At 43.3% G+C, this 26,520-nt stretch overlaps 1 protein-coding gene across 1 annotated transcript in view; it reads right to left on the bottom strand.

Moving 5' to 3' along the window:
* LOC122791800 (low-density lipoprotein receptor-related protein 2-like) overlaps positions 1-26,520 on the bottom strand; it is a 1,119,352-nt gene that overhangs the window by 13,758 nt on the left and 1,079,074 nt on the right. The window contains exons 30-31 of the mRNA XM_044059752.1: positions 25,866-26,102; positions 2,987-3,749 (exon numbers count right to left, since the gene is read on the bottom strand). Of these exons, the coding sequence (XP_043915687.1) occupies positions 2,987-3,749; positions 25,866-26,102 (1,000 nt within the window). The remainder of the gene's footprint in view (positions 1-2,986; positions 3,750-25,865; positions 26,103-26,520) is intronic.

Here is a 26,520-nt window from a genome sequence, read left to right as displayed (position 1 = left end):
TGGACTCACTCTTGCTTCTAATAGCCTAGCACAGTTTCTATCCTGAGCCTTCCAAGCAAAGGCCTTCTAGCAGTACTTAAGCCAGACTGAGATGGTGTCAGTCATCTACCCATCTCTCCATGACTGGCTACTCAATACCCAGATCATTGGCTGAACCGTTCTGATCAGAGGTATCTTCAGGGCCAAATCCCCTACTTCAGGGTACATTGCACAAGTTTTCCAACACAAGTACAACTTGGGGGGGGGGGGGTAATCGTATAACCTGCAAAGTGACCAAGAATGAATCTCAGAAAGTATCCATTCTATCTTGTGCATCATGAGTCACCCTGCTGCAAGGCTATACTAATGACCTTAAGATGGCAAGACTGATGTTCCTTAAAGCCCACTTACTACTCACACAGGGCAAGTATGTTGAGCAAGAATCCTTGCTACCACTACGGAGAACTGTCATGGAGAGAACAGTCAGGAGAAATTCACAAAATGACTTTCCAGGGTTAAAAAAGATGAGATGAAAATGGCAAAGTGAGTAACAAGCAGCGTTTTACAGTCAAAGGCACTGCGTGTCGTGGTCACAAATCCAGTCACCTCCACCAGGGCAACACTGCTTCTCTAACATACCACCACCAGGGCAACACTGCTTCTCTAACATACCACCACCAGGGCAACACTGCTTCTCAAATATACTGTACTACTTTGCAATGTTACTCGCCTTTGGAAAATGTACTCATTCCCTTGTTGCCCTTCGCCTTAAGTGTCAATAAAAGAAAGTGTCTTACTCGGTTAAAGACTTGTTTTATTCTAGTGCCTATACATGCCAGTCTAATTTTAGGCTCCATCAAAAACATGAAAATGTGCCTGGAACCACTATTTCTAGTCTGGTTTAACTTGCCATTTTTATTTTGAGAGCTTATGAAACCTCCCATTATTCTAGATCCAAACTTTTTTCCTCCAACAATTTATTCAGATCAGTGAACAGACCTTCAGGGTCCTATTTGTGAACAGACCTTCAGGATCCTATCTGTGCAGGTTATATCGCTTTTTTCAAGTGGTGCAGTTTCTTTTCCTTGAGTTTCTACAGCTTGTCAGTAGGAGTTGTATTAGACTGGAAAAACACCAGCAACAAGTCACCATATGGGCTTGACGATACTGGATAAAGTACGATTTCAAGAAATGTCTCCAAATGTTTTAAAAGGATAAACTTCAAGAAATTAAATGACAATGGCAACATTTTTGGATTAGCAGCTAAATAACCCCTGTTCTGCCTTTTCACATTACTTCTGCATAGGTAATAATACACAATGCGTCTTTACAAGGTTGGAAGTAATCATGGAAAGGTACAAATATAGGACATCAAACTACTACATTAAACAAACTAGGACAGATTGAATTTTCCAGCTTATCAACAGTCTGCATTTTGTATTAAATATGCAGATGAATGGGAAAAAAAAGAATGATGTAGAGGACTTAAATATATATTTGGATTCCTTGCAGGAGTGGGCTGCAAACGTTAAAAGCAATGTGTTGTATGGAGTGATAATGGACGTCATCAAAACAGGAACACAACCCCAAGTGTAGAAAGGGTAGAGGGAAGGGGCAGCTACCATGGGTCAAGGTGTTAGAGACACAATCAGCAGATGCTAAATTGGTATACAGTACAGGTACCAATTTCCATACTGGCATTTCTGAATGCTGTCATGGAAACATGTTGATACTGCTTTTGCTGTCAAGGCCGAAGTACTCCAGTACTTAGTGTGGTATGAAATGTAGCAAGCCACTTGCTACAAAAGTGCAATGAATGGTTTGTTACAGTTCAGAGCTTTTAGACGTGAAAGAGGACTTTTTTTGCTTCTCAGCTCAAGAGGTGCCAGATCAGGGGACAGCACAGGGTAGCAGAACAGTTAGCTACAGCTCTGATAACATTGTAGAAGTTGGAATATCTATTAAGTACTTTGAAACCATCGGCAGCTCTGGCAAACATTTTAGAAAAACCTAGGCCAGATTAATATTTACAAACAGTTGAGTATATACATCCAGAAATACTCAAGATGGTATTTGTATCTACTATTTGATTGTTAAAAGTATAATCTAAGCTTTTGTGATCTAGCATTTGATACAGGAATTGTGAAACCAAAAAGATATATAGTCTTACTGACACAGGCTTAAAGTTAAGCTCTGTAGTATTTTATTAAGGTTAAGGAGGAAGTTGCGACTTGCATTTAGTGCAACTTTAAAAGGCAGATTTCAGAATCAGGTTTGGCTTATCCATTGAACAGCAGCAAATGGTTAGGAATAGAGGTACAAATGACACAAGAGACAAGTGTCTAACTTGCTTAATCCATGCTTTTTGCAATAGGTTCCCTATGGAGGCAACAAAATAAGGTACACTGGATACCTTCAAAATTAGAATGGCCACAGTGAGGACAACAAATATATCCATGCTATGTGGCAGTTTGCATTTCTAGGCCGATGACATAAGGCAGCTAATACTGTAAGACACTTGCATTGTTAAACGGCCCATTCAAATTAAACCTACATGAATGCTGTCCCATAACTCCTTGTAGATAAAGACAGCTAACAATCAAGTGATTGATGTTTCAAATTAAAAAGCTTGATACAGGCTGACATTTCATGTATCATGAAAAAACTGGAATACACTGCAGAATTCCGAAAGATCCTTTACTTATAAGAATTCTTCTACAACCTAAGCCAGTTTAGCTGGACCAGAATTTATTTTGAAGGAATGTTGACACTGCAAGCAGATCAAGGGCTGTGGATCAGTACTGCACACTGTACTGTATGATGCTGTCCCCCTCCTCAGAACATGTTGCAGCAATAACCCCCGCAGAGCATTTCAATTCTTTGCATGCCCTCCACATAATGCAGAATAGAAATTAAACATGGAGGCAGCTTTCTAATCTACACAAGGTGCATTAATTCTTGTAAAAAAAAGTCTTTTGAAGACTGCATAAAACACCCAGGCACTTACCTCTGTAGTGCTTCTTGCCTTTTCCTGATGAAGAGTACAAGTGCCATACCAGCACCAAGGATCAGCAACGCAACAATAACTCCCAAAGCAAATGGCACGCCTACTGCAGTAGCCTCTCTGTGCTCACAAAACTGTCCAGAGAAACCAACTTTACAGTTACATACTACTTCCCCATTGGTCTTCGTGCAATAGCCATTCATGTTGCACACTTCACAAAGCCTCATCTCAGAGTTCCTGCCGACATCTTCCTCTACTACAGGCCAGTCAGTCTCCACAGTAACTGTAGTCATGCCATCCTCTTTAAACTGAGTAGCAGATTCTGATGAATGTGAGGGATGCATCATGTCTGGGTGTACTAGCTTTGGTTTTCCTTTGCGTGTGATCAACACAAGTGGTGGTCTGGAAGCTGGACGGAAATGCCATTTAGTGGAAGTGACAGGAGTCTTTTCCCTTGTTTTTGATGGGGTTACCAATCCAGGGCTGGCATCTTTGATGTCAGGGTGTATTTCTGGTTTGGGCAAGTCTTCCTTCACCTTTGGTTTTGTTACAAAACTATGGCCAACTTTGGGTTTTGGAGGCTTTGTTAAAATAGGGCTCTCTTCCAGACTATGCAGTGGTTTTCTGGAATCCATTTTTTCCTCATTTGTTTGTGGTGTAACTGCACCATACTTGCGGTCAGTTTCTGATAAACCCAGCCCAGGCTTCTTTCTTTCGGTTTGAGATGTTACCGAATCTGGCATTTGCTGCCTCTTGACACCATCACCTGAAAAATATATTGTAACATTTAAGAGCATTACTTTTAATCCTTCTAAAATTCAGTGATTCAGTAAACTAGCAATGCCTTTAATATATTTCTTTATTGCTTGTGCACACAGACCAAGCTCTAGAAAGAATGTTCAATACAAAATGTCATGTAGTAGAGACTCCTGTAACTATTACTGGGTTAGAATCACATTTATCCTCTTAACCCTTCATTAATGTTTGTACCACTTAATCTTTCCTATACACTTCAAATGTGGCACCTCTGTCCTAGGTTTGCTTACCAGCACATGGTAAACGCTTTGACATTGCACAAGGTCTCTGCTCACTTGATTAACAAAGCCACTGGAAATCATTCAGTGTCCACCACTGCCCAAATGATGGCTTTCCCCATACCTCACTGGGGACGAGGTTAATTTTTCCTTCATTATCAATAATGAAAGCATGTTTGCCAATAAATGGCATCACAATTTTTCTATGTTCTGTTGGCAAGGATGCAACTTCAAAACTGTCAAAGTACTGTTTAAGCTAAGGACTTTATGACAAACAAAATGTCTATCAAAGTACAAAAGCAAATGGAGAATTACTGTCACAAATAAAAGCTGTGAATAGGAATGTCTGAGATGCTTGTGCTGTACAAGTGTAATGGCATTCAACAGAGATGCTTTAGTCAAGGTTAGAAAATACACCAATTAATACTTTTTGTATATGCTAATACGGAATGAAATGCTGAAATATTGCCCACAATGGAGGACCTTTTGCATAATTAATAGCATGACTACTTTACGAATTTAATACCATGGTTATTCAGTAAATAAAATGGTCGGTCTCCTCAAATGAGACTTACAATTAGTACCCAACGTAACATTGCTGAAATCTACCCCCTAGATGTTTTCAATTCAGAAATTTTGTAGCTAGCAAGTTAAAAACTTGTTGCATCTTTGGTGTCAACATGAAGCCTGGATTATTTTATTTATTTTTTTTAATTCAAGCTTTGTTATACTTATAACTACAAACACAACCCCCCGATGGGCCAGGAACGCAGTTTGCCCCCGGTTTCTGATTTGAAGGAAGGTGCTTGCAAAGTAGTAAACTGCAGATGCTTGTAATGAACATAGTATGATTAAGGACAAATCCATCCACTTGTGGGGGAATTCTGAAAAATGCAGATTATGGACAGAAGAGACCCAACCACAAAACCCATCACGGAGGATTCGCAATGTAGCTTGAGTGATTGTTTTGTGAAAACTTGAACAATCTTGAATGAAATGCAGCGTGACAATCAATACCTTACAATGCACAAATGACGTAGTAGCAAAAGTAGGCAAAATGGAGAGAGTACAGCCAATTTACACCACAAAGGCACAGCTGAAGCTTATTAAATCATTAACCTAATGTGTAAAATACTGTTGTATGTTCCATACACAATTTTGCATTACATGTAATCAAAACATACGATTTCCCCCCCGATTGCACTAACATGTGCTATGCACAGGAAACCCCTTGTCACCAAAATAAAGGCTTAGGAGTTTGTGTTATACCTCCCAATGAAGACCCTCAGTTAAATTTCAAACATGTGGACAAACTGCCACAGAACTACTTACAGGAGAAGCAACAAGGCTGAGAATGTGGACAGAAGGAGCCACAAGGCACAGTGCGTGGACAGTAGAAGCTACAGGACTACTTCAGGAGGAGCAACAAGGCAGTGCACAGATAATGCGAAGAAGAGGGGCAGGTTTCCAAATGCTGAGCTCGACTAAATTTTCTTCCTTAAAGAGACTGGAGATCTTTTTCTCCAGGCTTGCTTCTCTCACTAACATGTTTCAGTGCATTTGAAACCCTGGAGAACCACCCCTGGCTTCATCCAAATCCTTGGAAATCAGCACCTGAGCAGGTGACTAAAGATCACCAGTCTCAGAAGCAGATAACATATGCGACCCTATGCCAAATGCAAATCCATAACCTCCTCTTCCCAGAAGAGCAGGCCATCAAGTGGGAAGGGAAAATGCACTCAACATGTGAGACACATTCAGAAAGCAAGAGATCAAATATTGACTTCAGCCCCTTCAGGATAGGTCAGCTCTGTCAAACAGAAACCAAGAAAAAGGCTTCTCATTCCAAAAAGGGCTGTTCATCTCATTTCAAGGGGGTGACTTTAGCCAAGCCTATGGATGTAGGGTATTACTCCCACAACCAGAGGATATTCAACACCCGATAACGTTGGGTTGAGCAAATATGAATCACCTCTAGAGGTAAAAAAAATCCTCCTTGCTCCCAAGCTATGGCTCCAGAGTGACCAAGGGCCCATTTATTTTTTATATCGTGGTTTGCTTTACACTTTTACTTATATTCAGCTTTTAATTGCATATCTAAACTAGGAAAGACCACAGCTCTGAGAGAGAAATTTGAACAGGTCAATTAAGGTTAATCACCTGTGAACGGATGGTAGGGGCTAGGAACTAAACCTATTTAAGGAGTAAAATGTTATGTACTTCCCATAACGTTCCACCAGTGTCATTGATCTTCATTTATCCTTTATGTAAGAGACTGGCAGCCAACCATCATTATCGGCTCTGCTATTATAACAGCTCATGAGAACCAAAAACTCTAGCCAAGTCCCTACCCAGAATACCCCTCTCTAGACAACCTCAGAGTTCCCAGCTACTTTGCATCTTGAGGCGCCTTATGGAAGGATCTTTCTGAGCACCATACAGCAATGACAGACTTCCCCTGGAGATCAGGTCCAATTCGTAATAAGTGATAAAGGTATGTGGAATAGCCCAGGTTGTTGCTGCACATATTTCGTCCACGGAAACCAGAGTGAAAAACATCAGAAGTGGCTATTGCCCTTGTAGAATGTGCCCTCACTGGTGCTGGTATAATTGGAGGTTTTTCTTATGCATTCCCTTAACCACTTAGTGACCCGTGAAACTGGTTTACCCATGGACTTGGAGACAAAACTGGACCAACTTCCTAAAATCCTTAATTCTGCCAAGATATAAATGTGATTGCCTGTAAACATTTAACAAGTGTAAATATTCTCCCTTGTTAGAGAAATTAGGGATGAAGACTAGCAAGTCAATAAATTTATTAAATTTCCGCTACTACCTTAGGAAGAAAGCTTGTGTTGGTTCCTAGTGAAACCCTGTCCTTATGAAAAAACAAAAAATGGAGGTTTTGAAGACGATGCTTGAATTTCTGAAATTCTTCTGGTGGATGTAACAGCTACCAGAAAAATGGTCTTCCATGAAAGGAACTTCATCACAGGCAGCCGCCGGCTCAAAAGTAGAATGGACCAAAGACTGTAGAACCATATTACAATCCCAGGGAAGAGAAGCCTTTATTAAGGTGGTTTTAACCTCAAGGTTCCCTTCATAAAAACGTTTCACAATGTGAGATTAATGAATGGTCTTTTGAAGCCATTATGGAAGTTGGAAATAGCTAGTTGGACTTTTAATAGTAGAAACAGCTCCCTGTTCAAAAGCATAGCTAAAAATTCCAACACTTTTTCAACTGGTGCAGAGAAGGGAGCAATACCAGTACTGCTTGCCCAAATAGAACATCTTTTCCACTTACTGTGGAAAGGTTGCCTGGTAGAAGACTTATGGGAAGCCAAAACATTTTTTCATACTGCAGAAGATAGGTCATCTTGTCTGGGGTTTAATGGAATTGGAGGAACCAAGCTGTAAGCTTGAGGTTTTGGAGATTGGAGTGAACTAGTCCCTGTGGATGGGACAGGAGATCTGAATCTGGGTCCAAAGTCCATGGACAGTATATTGAAGCCAAAGAAAGGGGAACCAGACTTGTCGAGGCCAGAAGGGAGCAATGAGGTTCACCTTGCTCTTCAACCTGATGGCTTTCTTCAAGAACCGAGGTATTAGTGGATCAAGGAAAAAGGCACAGAGCAGCCCTGAGGGCCAGTCATGAAGGAGAGCATCTCTTGGGGACTCCCAGAGGGATAATTAGGGAAAAGCTGCTGTGCTTATTCAAGGGGGATGCAAACAGACTGCAGCAAGGCTGACCCCAGTGATGGAAAATCTCCTTTGCCACTCTGCGATTGAGACACCACTCATCAGGTAGGAGAATGCATCTGCTCAGCTTGTCCACTATGATGTTCAAACTCCCTGACATGTGCATTGCTATCAGAAAGCAGTTGGAAGAGAGAAGAGAGATCACCCATTGCCACACTCAGAGCTTCTCGACACAGGGGATAAGACTTGGTTCTACCCAGTTTGTGATGTACCAGACTACTGACATTGTCTGATTGAATTGCAATTGTTCCTAAAGGTAGGGCAGCTTGGAAGGCTTGCAACACTAAAGCACCACCCTTAACTCCAGAACACTGATATGCAAATCTGCCTCTATCAGGGACCAGGTGCCTTGGACTGTTCTGCCCAGATAATGCCCCCATACCACCTCTGGGAGGCACCCGTGGTCACTATGGCCTTGGGCTGAGGTGAAAAAGGGTCAGCCCAAGAGAATTTCCTCATTCCATCCACCAGGATAAGTCCTCCTTGCAATGGCTGCTGATCTAGAGGAGATGAATCAAGGAATGAGTGAGTGGACCATTGGGAGGTTAGAAACCCCTGTAGAAGTCTCATGTGAAATCTTGCTAGTGGAAATAGTGTTATGGCTGTTGCAATGGATCCTAGAGCTTGCAGAACAGAGCAAGTACCATGTCGTTGGAAAGAATAGCTTTCACTTGGGACCTTACCTTCTGCAATCTGTGAAGGGAAGCTATGCAACAGGTGGCATTCAGGCAAGCTTCTATAAACTCCAATTCCTGAGTCGGACTTGGTTGGGATTTCATGCGATTTTACTGTAATACCTAGAAGAGTGCAAGTGTGTATAATAAAATCTCTTGTCTGCTCTAGTAGATGCCTGGTGGGAGCAATGAGGAGCTATTCATCTAAATATGGAAACACAATCCATGCAGTCCCAAGTGAACGGCTACTGCTGCCATACAGTTGAACATCCTGCGGCTGTGGTGAGAATGAAAGGCAGAGCTCTGAACTGTTTATGATTGGCTCCTAGCTGGAAGTGGTGGAACCTTCTGGAGCACTTGTCCATTTTTATGTGGTAATACATGTCCTGGAGTTCTATAGATCATATTCAATCATCTTTACCTAAGAAGGGTAGAATAGAATGAAGTGACCTTCCAGAATTTTGTTTGCTGAACAAACTTGTTAAAATGGCTGAGGATGCAAAATTTGTCTCCAGTCCCATGCCTCTTTTTGGCACCAAAAAGAACCTTTGGTAGAATCCAGATCCTATCTGGTCTGATGGGAATTGGGTGACTTTTCTATCAGCTTTTGAATTTCCAGAGCTGCCTGATCCCTCTGACTGGGTGGAACATTGGGGATTCTACTTCCTGTTCTTGGAGTTCAAATAAAGGGAATGTAGTATCCTCTGGCAATGACACCCAAGTATCTGTGGTTATCTGATGCCAGGCTAGTGAGTGCAAGGATAATCTTCCTCAGACTGCATCCAAAGGCTAGCAATCGGGCCTCCATTCAGGAGTGCTGGTAGGGTTTCCCCGAGAAAGAATCTCTGGAACCCTGATTTTGTGGGCCATTTCTACCGTGAGGTCAGCATCTTCCATTGGAGGACCCCCTGCCCTGAGGGGAGCCACTGCCACAGGTCCTGAAAAGGCCCTTAAGATTTCTTGAACATATTTACACTCCTCTGGTTCCTGAAGTAGGACCGCTGGGGAGCAGAAGTGTACGCCCACAGCAGACAGGTCTTATCTTTTCACACCTGGCCAAGGTCTCTCTGACTTTGGGGCCAAACAAGGACGATCTGTCAAAGGGAGTATCGAAGAACTAAGACTTAAAGGGCTCTGCAAACTCAAGCACATGCAGGCATGCCTCCTTATGGCAAAAATTGAAAACGCTGCCCTTGTCATCCCTTCAGCTGCATGCATAATGAGCCTCATGGATGTTAAAAAGACTCCAGGGTGGCCTTCTGGGAGGCTACTTTATCTTGTACCTCCTCAGACCGCTCCTGCAAGGGTATCTGACAGCTTGATCAGATCCCTCTGGAGTCTAGTGTGCTATGAAATTCAAAGACCGTAAGGTGAAGGTTGACATACACCCGCATCCCAAACTTGTCCATCACCCTGGACACTGTTAAGGGGGGGGGGGTGAACAGTAGAACTCTTCTGCAAGTTTTCTTTGTGGCTGCCACAACCACCGTAGCATCTACTGCTAATCACTTGGCCCAAAACTGATGGTCCTCTTGCTCTGTCAGAATTTTGTCCCATCTCCTGTGGCATTGGCTCTACAGAATCAGGGGCCTTCCATGCCCACTGTGCGATCAACTTACTGAGATCATCAGCAGACATGGTCACCCAAGAGGTAAATGGGTGAACACTGAAAACTTGCAGGTACACAGACTCCTTTGTGGAAGGGAGTTTGGGCTTCCAGCCACCCCCTCTGCTTTAATATTTCAGAAATCTCCAAAGCAGACCTCTTCTGGGGGGGGGACTGGGAGGAATCCTCTCTTCATCGAAGTCAGTCTCCTCCATGACAGATTCCTCTGGGTAATCTAGGCATTTCCTCTTCCAGGGCACCTCCTCAGTTGGTAGCTCTGTGGAGAACTCTGAAGAGGTAAGGTCCTGGTGCAGGGGTATCCCTGCAGCTTTGATGCTCGCTGTCCAGGCGTGGATGTGGAGGAAGCTGTGGATGAAAGGGAGACTCATAAAAATGCTTCCATAAGGAAGGAACCAGCTGAGAACCTGCAGAGGCCAACATCCTCTCCATGACCTGGAAGGCAGCCCCCCCTCCCCCAAAGAGGGAAGGTAGCCCAGAACTGGGAAGGACAACCCTGAATCTGTGGTCCCACCCTGATCAGATGAGACTGCCACAAAGCCAGGGATGAGCCTGTGTGCACCGATGCTCCAAGAAACAAGGATGATACAACACCCATTCACTGACTCAGTAATCAAGGAGCTTCACCACTAGCACCAGTGGGGTATGTACATATTGGGAAGAGGACAAGTACACACAGTAAAGTATAATTTCCCTTAAGAACACACAGACATCACAATCAGTCTGGGGCTGGCTTCTCCCTCTTTCTCCAGATCCCCAATAAGACTCCCCACTGGCACAGCTATAGAGTTGAGCCCTTAGCCTGGGTTCCAACCCAAGTCCTCCTAACGCACACTGTCCAGCCAGTGCTTTGTCCCTGCCCAAGTAGCTGACACAACTTGAGATTTGATTTATAAACACACCCTGGGAAAGGCTGGCACAGGTTCACTAGCTATGTCCCCTTCTGCTTGGACCATAAGGTAGTTATCACTTCCACCAGAACCCCTTATCAGCTACTTTAAGGACCTTACCAAAGGGTGCCCAATCCTACTGTGTAATGTTACTATTATCCAAATGGTAAGTGTGGCCAAGGCTAATGGAGTGGACCATACAGTGTTATCAAATACATATGCAAGTACTCCAAGAGCTTAAATATCTCTAAACAAACCAGCTACAATTAAAAGGTTTAAATATATTTAAATAATAAAAGAGCAAGACAATAACTCAGTGACTACAGAGTTCAGAATCACAAGAAATATTTTAAAACACTGCAGGACAGTCTCAAATATGGAAAACATCTAAACGAAACTAATCTTTACTATATTCCTATCTATATCCAAGAGATTACTGTACTCTGATTACTTACTATTAGCAAGGCAAGTGCTGATGACAGGATGTTTCCAGGTCCAAAGACAAATACAAAATGCAGTCTGAGAGTTCCCAAATTAATATCAAAACATTACTGCTGGGTCAGCTGGATGACTGTCACCTGCCTTCCATTCCCAGGCTAACAGAATCCAACATCTGTCAAAAATACTTCTCTCAGATGTGCAGCTGCTAGGAAGTAACAAATAAAAACACTACATTTGAAACCTAGTAATCATTTCTCTTTCAATACGAGAGGAAATCCTCTAGCTCTAGACATTGTCTGCTTGCTGCACTGAAACTAACTTTTGTAATAGCACATTAATCACTTAATTTCAAATTATTTACTTAAAGTTTATTAACTATGTTCCCGCTTCTATTAAAATACATTTGCACAGGTATATAGTTTACACATTTCTGTTCTTTTCCAGTAGGGTACACTGTGGTTACAATCTTGAAACTCAGTGCATAACATACAGTTCAACACACTTCTGCACCAGTAGTTTAATATACACAACATAGTTCTCTTACATTTGTAAGACAAGCATATGAATCACATTAATATTCACAAATGACATACGATTTACAAAATTCCAGACAGCTGGGCTGGCAGTGTCACATTTCTCCCTTCCCCAAAAACTCAAGCTAGTTTTGCAAGTGACCCTTGGAAAACGCTGCTTGAGAGTGTTGAGCCTATCTGGTAATACCTTACTCCATTCCCCATCTTGAGATTCCAGCTGCCTTGGCATTGCTGACCCTTGTACCATGCTGCACTGTCCCATTATATGCCTGCAACCCTAGGCTCCACCATAGTTTGTCTTTCGGCTTTTTCCTGGTAAGGGGTCGCCACAGCGGAACTCTGGTCCGCTAATGATTGGCAGTAGATTTTTACGAAATGCTGAGGTGCCAGCTCAACGCCCAACCTTCAATGAAGGCATGCCCATTTACGCACGCATGTTGAACGCTACACAACCGCGGGGAGGACATGCAGACTCCACAAAGAAGGCACTCTCAAGCCAAGAGGAGAATTGAACAGAACCTCTTGCTGTGAAGTAATGCTACCGCCGTACCACCGTGGCTTCACCATAGTAATTTGATATTTTCCTGGCTGGCCGCCTGTAGCCATAACCCCCCCCCCCCCAGACTCCTCCAGCCTTGTACTGCAAATACTTAGCAAGGGCCTCGTTTCATCATGTTAACATGGTACAGTGTGTGCTCCCACCTCCTGCCTAGCAGTTCTACCATGTAGTTAACATCACTGACCTTCCTTACCAATTTGTAGGGTCCATCCCAAGCTGCCTGCAGCTTGTGTGACAGGAATGAGAAACTTTATCTGCTTCCCTAGAGCATACACTAGCTCAAGCATTCCTGTCATACCAGACCTTTTTCTGCTGTTGGGCTTCTGCCAGGTTCTTCTGGACCAACCCACGAGTTCCCTGAGCCTTGTCTTAAGGTTTAGGACACATGCCACAACAGACTCCTTGGTTGATTCACACACCCTCCCACTAATCTTGAATCAAATCTAGTGGTCCCCCCCACCCCATGCCCATACAGTAACTCAAAGAGTGAAAAACCTGTGGATTCCTGGGGAAACTCTATAAGCAAACAGATGTGGGAGATATTTGTCCAACCCCCTCAAACTGGTCTGCAAATGCCCATTGCATTGCCTTGAGTGCAGAGTTTAACCTCTCAACAAGACCATTAGTCTGGGGATGGTAGGGGGTGGTCTTTAGGTGCTTCACACTCAACAGTACTTGCATAGACAAGCCAGCAGGTCTGACATGAAACTGGCACCCATCAGTCAGTATTTCTTCTGGGAAACAACTTGCTGAAAATATCTAACAAAGCATTTGCCATCTTTTCCACCTTGATGGAGGACAGAGCCACTGCCTCAGAGTATCTGGTAGCATAATCTAATACCACTAGGATATTTTTTCCCCATAGAACTTGGGCTATTCAGAGGCCTCAATATCCATAGCTACCCTCTGAAATGACTTCTCAATCACAGGCAAAGGCATCAAAGGAGCTTTCACCTTGTTTCCTGCCTTGCCTACATTTTGGCACTGTTCACAGGTCCTGCAGTACCCTGTTACATCTTTTAAAATCCCAGGCCAATAGAAGTTCTGCATAATACGTTTTTTCATACATTTTACTCCCATATGACCTGCAAAGGGAATATCATGGGCTATGGCTAGAAGTGCCAGACATTAGGCTCTGGGCACTACCAACTGCTGTATTCTCACCTTCTAACCCAGCCTCAGGAGTCCACTCTATACAGTAATCCTTTGTCACAGTATACACATTCCCCTAACCCAGCCTCAGGAGTCCACTCTATACAGTAATCCTTTGTCACAGTATACACATTCCCCTTTCCCTTGAGAATCAGGTACCTCACTAGTTGCCTCCCTCAGGGCTTGTAATGTAGGGTCAGAGCAGAGCCTTCTCAACTCTTAGTAATCCTTCCCAGCTTCCCTTCCACAGGAAGTCTGGTATTCTCTGACAGCAGTGCCTGTCAGCCTGGGTACTAATTACCTCTGCCCTTGCAGTCACTCTGTCCAAGGGAACATAAGTACTCACAAGCAGCTGTGGCTCACCTTCAGTCTCACTTGTACAGGGAAGCTTCCTCCCCGAGGTAACCACCTCACCAGTCCTGGCTGCAAGTGTGCAGTCTGTCTGGGTCGCCCCCAAGCTACCAGACCCACATGCTCGTCTCCAAGCCTGACTGCGTGAAACTGCATGCAGACATGGTACTGCATTATCAAAATCATTCCATGTCAGGACATCTGCAGCAATATCCACAAGCTCACCTACTTGCTTGCTTCCTTTTCCACCCTCCCAGTCAAGGTAAACCCCTAGCCAAAGGTATTTGGAATGAGGTCCTTCCTAAAGCTTTGACTGGAGTAGACTGCCCAAGCAAGTAGTGCTCCTCTAACCATTGCAGACTTTACAATGGTAAGGTCAGAGGGTCTCTCTCAGCAATGGCCTCTTTCCCATTCACGGAGATGGGACATAACCTCTTGTGGTAGTTTGGTACCCTTGTTGCCCCGCGACAACCTACTGTTGGCATAGTCATTCCCACTTCCTGGCTTTCCCACTTTTCCCCACATTGCCTCCATGGACATCTATATGCTACATGGCCCCACTGGATGCATTTTAAACATTTAACCCTTGGTCCTGGATGTATACCTGGACTAGTGGCTTCCCCTGCTACTGGTGGACTCTGTTGGGGCAGTCTGTGCTGCCCACCATGGGTTCCCTTAGACCCATGAGCTGCACTGGGCATCTCTTTCCTGTGCAGTGATGCTCTGCTTGCTAGGTATAGGTCTCCCTTCTTCTCAAACTCATCTATTGTAGTGCATTGTGCATCAGCTAACCAGACTCTCATGTCCTCAAGCAAAGTGCTAAGGGCTTGTTCCCTCACCAAAAGGTCTGCCAGCTCTTCAAAAATGGTGACCTGACATCCACTCACCCACCTATGAAAATAAGTGCTCAGTTCAGCAACATTCACAAACACTCATCTGCCTTGCGTCTATGCTCAAAACTTTTTTCTATAAGCTTCAGGTGTTAACTTAAAACATTCTAACAAATGCATTTTGACTATTAAACAATCTATAGACAGTTTGGAAAGAACAGTTACAGCATTACAATGGAGTAAGGGTTTCAGGAACTGTACCCAGAGCCCATGGTCAGCATCATACTGTTTACATACCCTCTCAAACATACAAAACTATCAAAATTATCCCCTCTGTAAATTGTGGAAATTTACTGACTGTTGTTGCTTCCGGGGTTCGGATACTCAGTTTCCCATTACGTCCATGACTCTGGCAGAGTGTCAGCATCTCCTTTTCATGTTGCCTCTGCCTCTCATTCTCTTCAGCCTTTAGACATTGCAGTTCTCATATTCCTCAGCCTCCAGATGTCTCAGTTTCTCTTCTGCTTCTATTTCCAAACACATGGCCTCTAGCTCAAGTCGCCAACTGCAGATGGATTTTTAAGTACTCTTTGGAAAGTTTGTGCCCATTTTCTGAGAGTTTTACAGCTCCATGGTCAGATTGTCCTCCTGGTTGCTATTCTGTGATGCAGCTGTGAATAAAGCTGCAATCATGTCTGCTTTAGACAGGTTGGCATGCACCAGTCCTTTAGCCTGGCACATCTGTCAACTTGCTCCTTGTCAGCTTGCCATATTCCTCTGGTGAAATGCGTGCCTGCTCTCCCTGACTAAGCTAACAAAAAAATAAATAAATTGCAATATGAACTCCATGTTCACTGTGTGGCTGATTGAGAGTACAAACACCTTCACTGGCTAACTCACCACTGTCAATATGTGATGTGGATATCCCACCACTGCCAACCAATTAATATGGGACGCCACTGCACTGACCCAGTAATCAAGGAGCCTCTATCCTCACCACTAGTACTAGTGAGGGACGTATGCATTGGGAAGATGACAAGTACACAGTAAAGTACAAATTCCCTTAGGAGCACACAGATCAGTCAGTCTGGGGTTGGTTTCTCCCTCTTTCTCCAAATCCCCAATAAGACTCCCCACTGGCACAGCTATAGAGTTGAGTCCTTAGCCAGGGTTCAAAGCCATGTCCTCCCAACACTGTCCAACCAGTGTGCCCAAGTAGCTGATGCGCACCTTGAGATTTGATTTATACATGATCACACCTGGGAAAGGCTGGCACAGGTTCACTAGCTATGCCCCCTTCTACCCAGATCATAAGGTAGTTATCACTGCCACCAGACAGCCTTATCAGCTACTTTAAGGTCCTTACCAAAGCGTGTCCAATCCTGTGTAAAACTTCAATTATCCAAATGGTAAGTGTGACCAAGGCCAAAGCTCTTGGAATGGCCCATACAGCGTCAAATACATATGCAAGTAGTCTAAGCTTAATTATCTCTAAACAAACCAGCCACAATTAAAAGATTTAAATGCATTTAATAAATAAAATACAATACTTAACTCACAGTGACCGTTCAGAATCACAGGAAATATTGTAAAACATTGCAGGACAGTCTAAAATACAGAAAACATCTAAACTAATCTTTACTATATTCCTATCAATATCCAAGAGATTACTGTACCCCAATTACTTACTACTAGCAAGAAAAGTGTTGAGAGGGTGTTTCCAGGTCCAAAGACAAATACAAAATACACAGTGTCAGAGTTCCCAAATTAATATCAAAATAATGCTGGGTCAGATGGATGACACATTGTCACATGCCTTCAGTTCCCAGGCTAACAGAAACCAACAGCTCTGTGTCAAAAATACTTATTTCTCAGATGTGCAGCTGCTAGGAAGTAACAGAGCAATAAAAACAATTTACATTTGAAACCTAGTAATTTCTGTTTCAAGACAATAGGAAAACCTCTAGCTCTAGACATTGTCTGCTTGCTGCACTGAAACTTTTATAGCACATAGTAAAAGCACTTACAAAACTAAGAAAATAAAGTTGAAATTAACCCCATGTTCTAGCTTCTTCTATTAAAACATACATTCGCACAGGTATATAGTTTATACACATTTCTGTTCTTTTCCAGTAGGGTACACTGTGGTTACATTCTTGAATTCTCCTATTTGGCATATACTTCTCAGAATACAGGCAAGCACAGAAGGGCTGTGGCTGACTAAGTTTGCAGACGACTGCAAACTGGGTGCTATAATGGAGTCTCCAGCCGACATGGAGATCCTCCAGAAGGGCCTAAATGAGACTGATGCATGGTGTCAAAGCCATGGTCTCAAGCTAAATGCAAAAAAATGCGTAGTAATCCCCTTGGAAAAAACAGAGTACCCGCAAACTACAACATAGGAGGTAATCCCCTTAAATCTGAAGAAATAAGGGATCTAGGGACCCAAGTAGATAGTAAGCTTTCCTTTGATAACCATGTTGCCAAAGTTGTTAAAAAATCCTTCTATGTGACCCATCTAATCACGTAAGGGTTCGCATCAAGATCTAAGGATGTAATGGTGCCCCTCTACTCTTCCCTCATCAGACCCATTATGGAGTACAATGCACCAATTGGAACGTACCTGGCTAGACATCTCCAGCAGCTGGAGAGACCACAAAGGTACCTAACCAAGAGGATTACTGGCCTCAAACAGTTGCCCTATGCAGCACGATTGAAAAAGCTAAGACTGTTCTCTGTTGCATACCGCTTTCTCAGAGGTAATCTCTGTCTAACGTACAGAGCCATGTCCAACCCAGAATTGTTGAACATACTCCATCTTAGCAAAACCAAATCTACTCAAGCTACACACTCTAGGGATATAAACCTCAACACAACAATGAATAGAACATGCTGGAGGGATAGATTCCCTTCGCAGAGACTTCCCTTACTATGGAACAGGGTCCCGATCTACACAAGACAGAGCCCCTCACTACCACTCTTCAAGAGGAACCTTGAGTGGATGGGTAACAAAGTTCACACCGGGGATCACACCAACAGCACTACTAGATAGGGGCCAAGGGTACTAGGTGCTAGTACAAGGGTCTAGGGAACTACTAAAGGGGCGGTGAATACCGCACAATGTGGCTGGGCTAATATATGCCTTCGGGCAGATAGCCCAGTACCAACCTATGAACCTATAACATACAGTTCAACACTTTTACACCAGTAGTTTAAAAAACATATAGATCTCCTACATTTGTAAAACAAGCATACAAAGCACATTAATATTCACATGACAAGATTTACAAAATTCCAGATAGCTAGGCTGGCAGTGCAACAGATGGCTTTAAGAAAACTACAGCTGAACCATGCCCCTCAGACCCAGAAGTGTAGCTACGACCCCCAGGAATCCTCCAAATCTGAATGAACAGAGGAACTCGGAGCAGACACTGGAGCTGAAGGCATAAAAGCTGTCAGCACTGAAATAGCCAGAACTGGGAGGGGATCAGAGTCATGGTCTCCAACGCTTCGGAGGTTACAGGAGGAATGCCTGGTGGAATCCTTGGAGAGAAAGTCCCATCAGCTGGGAAGAACCTGTAAGACCCCTAGCCATGAGGAGCTGATCCACCAACCTCACAATGTCTACTTCTGTTAGACTCCTGGAGAAACTAAGTGCTGATGGTGATTCAGGTCTTTCTATGAAGGGGCTTAGGAGGTGCCCCAGAAACAGATTCACTGACAGGTAATACCTAGGTCTGGGTTCTGAAGAAAGTCTTGGCTCCAAAGACAGTAATGGTACCATGGAAGGGACTGTCACTGAGGGAGGGGGCTGTCACCTGGGTGGTCTGTGCTGTCGCAACTGTCAGCACCGAAACCTGTGTTACAGGTCAACAGCCTGTACGGAAGTTGGCACAGTAGCTTTTTCGGTACTTCACTTCGGTTCCACTGAATGTGTGGGAACCGAAGAGTTAGGTCTCTTGGATGCTGGAGCCAAAGGGGACGCTGGCATCAAGAGACTCCTCCCGCATGATCAATTTAAGGAAGAGAAAGAAGATAAAGACGCATCCGATTTCCTTAGCTGACTGAACAAAGCCTCAAAGGATATCTCAGTCCTTTCAAAATAAATTTGTTTTTCCTTTCCACGAGGGCCTTGCGACTAAACTTGACAAAACAATCTTCTTGCAAGTGCACTGGACCCAAGCAATAGATAAGACACATACCCATCAGAATTAGGCATTTTCCTTTCACAATCACACCACTGCTTGAAACCAATAGCGCCTTTATCTTTATCTGCCATCTTGACTAGAAAACACCAACTTGCAGAAATGCCCTCAGCAGCACACACACCAGAAAGAAGAAAGGGGGGGGGGGGAAGACTACCAACAATTTTAGGCCAGAACTACCAGGAAGTAGAGTGTAAAGGGACAGGGGCTAGCAACGATGGTAGGAAAGATACCACGAAGTAAGAAAGGTTGTAGAGACTCACAAAATAGACAAAGCTGCTATTCTCTCTCCTTGTAACGGAAAAAAACTACAATGGAAGCAAAGAACACCAAAGTGAAAAGGGAGAGGGATAATATAAGCAAAAATCAGAAGGGGAAAAGCTGTAAACTGGGTAGGTAGGAAAATTCCCAAGAAGATTTAACTAAAATTTAAGTGAAAGGAATGAACATACACTTGGTTCAAGAGAGCTTGGTTGACTTATCCAATGCAGAAGAGTGGCAAATGAGCTCTGAGGTGGTCTAGAGGGGCATTCCGAGTAGGGACTTAGCTTGGGTTTTTGGTTCTCGCAAGCTGCTATAATGGCAGGGCCAGTTCAGAGGGTTGGAACAGAGTCCCATACATCAAGAATAAATGATAATCAGATTAAAAATTTCAACTTTTTACTGGAAGAACTCATGCAGACACTGCCACAACTTGCTTTGAGAGAAACGTTGCTTGTTTTTGCTTTCTTGTATTTTGTTTCATTGCCTTCATCTATTTTGCATATTTTGATTTTCTTTTCACTGTGTTTTACATGTAGCTGTGTCTCATGAGGCAAAAACATGTTCTCCACCCTCCCCACTCAAGAGCTGTTCTGTTTTTTAAACTCCGTCTTTCTAGTTGCCTGCCCCTTACGTTAATTTAAGCACATAACTCCTTCCCCTCCCCTCTTTCATTGACTATTGTGAAAAGGCACAAAATTATATTTTTGTAAAGTCACTCCATCAGCTTAGCGTTGCCACCCATCTGCTTTTTTCTGGACTATCTGGAAATCAAACTGATTGTCTGGTAGTGTGGAAAACACTGTACAAATAACCAGTATTCTGTTTCGGAAAAAAAAAGTTACATTATGAACAAAAAGCATAGCAAATCTGCAGAAAAAGGGATCAAACAGAAAGAGGGTGTTCTAGCTCCTCTGATGTGACGATGCCACATGGACAAAGTACACAGAACATGGGCAGGGCTGTCAGCAGTGTAAGGTGTGTAGTCCAAGTCTGGTTTTAGCCACAACAAAAGGTGGCAACCCTACATCAGCTATTTAAATTTACTGGTGATCCCATTGTATTAGATGGACCAGAACACAAAGTGCCCACCCCCTACCAATAATCTATCTTGCTCTTAAAATTAGTGGCTACCCACTTAGATAACCAAATCTAAAGTTATCCCCAATTTCATATTTAGCTTAGTGCACAATGCAGCTCTTAGGATATTATCTTGCCTTTAAAATCTGCACCATCTACTCCAAGGCTATTAATTATTGGAGTCCACATGTTGCTTCAGTAGTCATCTTGGGATTAGTGCTTCTGTTCTGTCCCTCAGAGAATGAATGCAGGGACACTTTAGAGACTGATCACTAGAAAGCCTAATCACAGATTCATAGGTGCCAGGTTTGTATTATGCTTATTTTGCTCCCAGTGAGAAGGAGCAGAGTACAGAGACTCGCAACCATTTCTGGTTGGGCAGTGTCTGACCTTCCTGAATGGTCTGGTTGCTATTCAAGGCATCTACCAGAAAAGGGCTACAAGCCTATAGACCCTTGCATCATCTAGGGCAAGACTGTGGATCACCAAACAGCCTGTGGCCTGCTTCTCACCTTGGGATTCGTGCTGTTCTGCTTGTGGTCACAGAAGCAAAGGAGCATTGTATCCTAGCGGAGTGAAGTGGTGTTGAACCAGCACTAGGAGTAGCCAGGCAGTAGCCATTCAGTTGGCTCCTCTATCCAATCTTCAGAATCTAAGTACTGCTTGACTTGCTTCTAACCTCAGAATATCTGCCTAAATACTTCATCCATATACCAGGGTCTACTTAGTTTCTGCTCAACTGCTTGGCAGTGTCCTGTATAGATGCAGACACCTTGAGTTGACATTTTTCCTGTAAAAGCACCACTGATATTTCCACAGTACCTAGTTGCACACGACAGCCAAGATTGCAGATACAAGTACTGTCCCCAGAGTTGCAAACCAGATCCTCCTGACACATTCTCACTCCAACTGTCTAAATCAATAAAAAGGGTCTATTGCCATGGATATGAATTTGCCTGTTACCAGCGTGGTGAATATGGGCATCCTAAGGCATTGCAGAAATTCTCATGTTTACTGACAGCCACTTAATTCTGAAACTGATATGGCATGCGAGAGATGTGTTTACACAATGTCACTGGAGGCAAAGCTCTCACATAAAAAGCACTCCTTATGTCAATCAGGATTGTCAGTAGTACACACACACTGTACCCATCACATTCAAAGCAGACAGACCCACATAATGCTGAGGCATCTAAATGTAACCTTCCTAAACCCCAAAGACCTCCTAGATGAAGTACACAACAAATACCCTCAGAAGTCCCAAAGGCACTCTTTCAAAACACCCACATCAACACACAGAGCTGCATCTCATGGACCCTCTACTTCTAAGACCATAAGACAAGCCATCACACAATCCAACATTCTAGCCACTGGAGATTATTGTGAGACACACAGATGTCCCTCTCACCAGGTTGGGTAAGGAGAAAGTCAGTTGCTTATCAGGGACAGGATCCACATTACACATGCACTCAGGTCACTGGACCACAAGTATCAGTATGACTCAGTCATAGTGCATGTGGGTGTAAATGACCCGAGACGTGTCTCCCTATGCTATATGAAGACACATCATGGAGCTCTTGTAATGTGGCCCAGGCTGGTAGGAGCAGCATTTTACCTTTTCCAAGGATGCCGCCACAATCCAAAGAAAAGATGACAGACTAATAACTTAGTTGCTGGTGTCATTCTAATAGGGTGCAATATCTGCCAGCATGGAAGGAGATGGTTAGACCATGCTGCTTTACCAGGGATAGTCTTGTACCTCTCCCCTCTAGGCTTTCGAATATTAGCTAAAAACATTGCCCCCCCCCCCCAAAGTGCCTTTGTAGGCAATGCCACACAAAGTGCTTCCGATATAGCAAATCGTAACCTAGAAAATCTAAAGGTGTTACTGCTTGATGCTAGGAGTCTAAACAAAACTCCACTCCCTAGCAGCTCTTTTCACTCTAAAGAACGCTGACATCTGTGCAGTCAGAGAGACATGATTTAAAGCCACAAAGAGCACATCAATAATGCCAGATTTTAATGCCTTCCACACATTTAGACCAACTACTACAAAGACAGGGACTGAAGGTGGAGGTGTCTCATTTTACATTAAAAATATATACCTCAAGGCTGGTCAAACAGGACAATGCACTCATGTTTCTCTAAGTTCAAATCACCATAGGCAAAATGCAATATCACTTCCTTGCAAGCTATACCCCCCCGACCCAGGAAACCCATTCCATGCATTTAAAAATGTATTAGAAAAGCTCACCATCCAATCCCACACTATATTCATGGGCAACTTTAATTGCCCTATTAACTGGGAATCATGTAAGACACTCAACATACAGACACATTCCTGGATTTTGCCAACACAAACTCCTTGGATCAGATTGGCAGTACACCAGCCCAGGGTGTAGCCATACTAGATCTGGCTCTCACTAATATGGGAGTGTGCTGTACAACCCTGAGTGCAATGTCTTCTCTGGTAAGGTCAGATCACAAAATGGTCTTGTCTGAAGTATAAAAAAACCTGAAACTGCAGCTAACCCTGGAATACTCAAAAACTATTCCAAGGCTTACTTTCAGTTATGGGATAACCTGGCAAACTTTCAAGCCCACATAAACCCTGAGAAATACACTTTCTACATGGAACTGTTCAGAGAAACCCTATATAAGCTTAACAGCTGCATAGATGCAGCTGTACCCACCAGGAAGTGGTACAAAAAAAAACAAGCTACCCTGGTGGAATCACATCAATAGGCTGCATGACAGATGGATGAAAACCATAGCAGAAATTAGGAAGTGCAGCACCCAGCAGGATAAAAATCACTCTCAATCTAAACAATGGTTGTATATTAAAAGCCTGAAAGCACTAAATAGTGTATATGTACATCAACACAAAGGTCTGTCTACATATACAGTGAAACACAGAGCGAAATTCAAAACGCTGAACGTGTTTCCTGGTCAGTAGCACAATGGTGAGGATAAGTAAATATATCCTTTACCCAATGCAGTGCGGTCTCGGAGTTGGCATATTTAGGTAGGGGGTGTGGGGGGTGCAGAGGGGTTTGCCCCCTGCAAAAGCGTGTTAAAATTTTGTATTTTTTTTTTACTTACCTGTGTGGCGCATTCTGACAGAACTTGTTCGGCGTTTTGGATTTTGCCCTTTCAGTGTTTGCTGTGTATGTAGATCGACCTTTGTGTGTCAACGTACGTACACTCTATGTTTAGTGCTTTCGGGCTTTTAATATAGACCCTAAACAACTTGGGGGACAAAAGGTCTATCAAACTGAAATTTGAGGTAAATTTGGCCTCCCAGGCCAAGGACAACCACAATGCATTCTTTAAGCTATGTTTGCAACCTCAAAGACAATACACAATTGTGTGCAGAGCTCATTGTTATTGCAGTCACATATAATAAGCCAGAAAATATAAAGCAAACCTACTGGCCAACAAATTCAGCCCCCTCAACCTTCCCTCAGGAAATGCCATTAAATACAACCCCCCCCATCACTAGGGGATATGTTTTTAATGCTCCAAGACCAAGCACATTTCATCAATGAACCCTGACAATATCCCAGGATGCCCTCTAAATAGCATGACATAGGACCTATCAGGCCCTATGGAAACTATAGTTGAATAGCATGCCTCATGAATGGAGAACAGCAAGAGTCATCCCCTCTGCACAAAGGTGGGCCATCTACAGACCCTGGAAACTATACACCCATGTCTCTCACTAGTCTCATACAATGCCATGGAAATGATCATTGACACTGGAAATCTCCAGACACTGGGCCCAGCCTAATTTTGTTTGTATCAAGGGCAAGTCACGGTTACTAAACCTGGTGGACTTCTCTGAGGTGGTCAAAGCAATGGACGAGGGCAAAATGGTTCACACTGCTTACCTTGAGTGGCCAAGGCATTTGACAATACTCTACTCGGGCATTGTAGATAAACTCGAGGTTCAGTATAAACCATTGTCACCCGATGGACATCCAGATGGCTCACAGACAGGACCCAAGAAGTTAGAATTGGGGTGTCCATCTCTACAGAGAGGCCAGCCACAAATGCAGTCCCTCAGGGACTGGCCCTGGGACACTCCTTTTTGGCATTTACTTCTCTGAAGTCATGGCCAATGTCAGTGGCCTCTGACTGATTAAATTTGTAGATGATTGCAAATTAGGAGCAGTTACTGACCGAATCCCCCACTACCACAAATGTTTCCAGGAAGGGCCGACAAACCACTGGGGTCAGAGCATTACTAAAACTAAATGCCAATAAATGGATAACAGTATCCTTCATGAAGTCATCTACCCCCAGTAAGTATCACACTGACAACACACTAAGAGTTGACCCAATAGTCAGGGACTTGGGGACACCATAATCTACCCTTTGATCACCACATCAATGGTCCAAGATCATACCATGACTCATTGGAGGAAAGTTCAGTGAAGTCACAAACCCTAGTCAGGCAAGGAACTAGCAAGATCCCCATGACTGAAGCCTCAACCATAACTTCAGGTCTCAAAAAGAGAAACAGTCTTCTCTTTTGCCTCCTGGGCTGTAGACCATGAAGGGTCACTTTGCTTCCCTTTTGTAAACAGTCAAGACAAGTAAAGCAGGAAGCCCCAAGTCAAGATGGGTTGAACAGGAAGTCCTAAAAGAATAATGCTGAATTTCACTGCTCAACCCAATGACTCAATGAACCTCTTGCCACTATCAGGAAAGGATGAAAGCAGCCAAACAGGTCAGGATGGGAGGTAACTAATTTGTACATATTGGAAGGGAATCCACCACTTCCCTTCATCTGATCACAAAGAAATGGAGGGCCCAGAAAAGAAAAATCCTGACTCATGGAGGATGACTAACACTCCTTGGTGATCAGAGGTGCCAGGGACAAAAAGGATCAAACATCAAGGAGGAAATAACTAAAGCATATTCACAGCTGAAAAATGGGTTTCCCTGCAGTATATGTGAAGTGCAGCCCTCATACTGGACCCATGAGGAGCTGTCTTCCAATCTTCTCTTCATCTGAAATATTTTCCAGAGAAACCAAAAGGGTAGGTATAAAGAATTTACTGGTTTTACAGCAAGGATTGCTCTCCAAACTGCAACTGTCTGCAGAGGACAAGCATTTAGGTAGTCAACACCAGACATTTGGTAATTACAGAAGCAAATCTTTCCTGGACTGCAGGAAGATACCAAATACTGACTTCAATGAATAAGCACAACCACAGGATTCTCCCTTTGTTATAGCTTTACATTCTACAAGCCTTCCAAATGTAAGTGGATTTGAGGTGAAGTGTGTGTACTTGCTCCAGTATCTATATGGAAGGCAGCCAGAAAACAATACCAGCATCTTAACATTTATAGGTTTCTTAAAGATTGCAGTTTTAACTCTCATTACAAGACAGTAGCCTGTCTAGATCCATTTGAAACCAGCAACACAAGAATCTGCATTTATGAATTAAACTAGCTATTTGACAACATTATTAAATACTTACAGTTTAGTTCATCAAATCCATCTTGGCAGTCAATATGCCCATCACAAATCTGATCCTTGCGAACACAATTCAGACCATCTGGGCAAGCCTGGGTAAGGTATGGGCAGTGTTTGAACTCCACACAATCTTTACCGCTGACCAACTGATAACCAGTGGAACACATGCAAGTCTTCCCATGAGGGACAGGCAAGCAAATGTGGCTGCATCCTCCATTTTTTTCAGAACACAGGTTACTGCCTGTTCAAAGAGGAAATAATTTAATAGGTTTCCATTTACCAATACAAAAAATTTAAATACACAAACTTTGTGAGTACTCAGACTTTCAGACTATCACACAAAAACCCAGGAAGGGAAATTAACAAGACTTGATGCTTGTTTTTAGGACATGGACATTAAACAGTAGACTTTTGCATCCTACTCAAATACTTTGAGAGTTGGTGTACCCCAATTCCTTCTGTGGCTTGCATTCCACAACATTTTCCCATCAGTTAAGATTACCATACCGAACCATACCGTATTAAGTGGAGTGCCTAAAATGAACTGTTCACTTATCCACCCATATTTCCAATTCCAAGGGAAAAAAATTATTCACCTCCTCCACAGCATTGCAAATGCTCATTAAACTGAACAGCTGTGCACAATCCTCAACTTCAAC

This window comes from Protopterus annectens, chromosome 17.part0 (assembly GCF_019279795.1).
Source record: "Protopterus annectens isolate FY-2018-M chromosome 17.part0, PAN1.0, whole genome shotgun sequence".
NCBI classification, from domain to species: domain Eukaryota; kingdom Metazoa; phylum Chordata; order Ceratodontiformes; family Protopteridae; genus Protopterus; species Protopterus annectens.
Note: the sequence above shows the minus strand (reverse complement) of the source record. Positions and strands in the feature narration are given on the sequence as shown.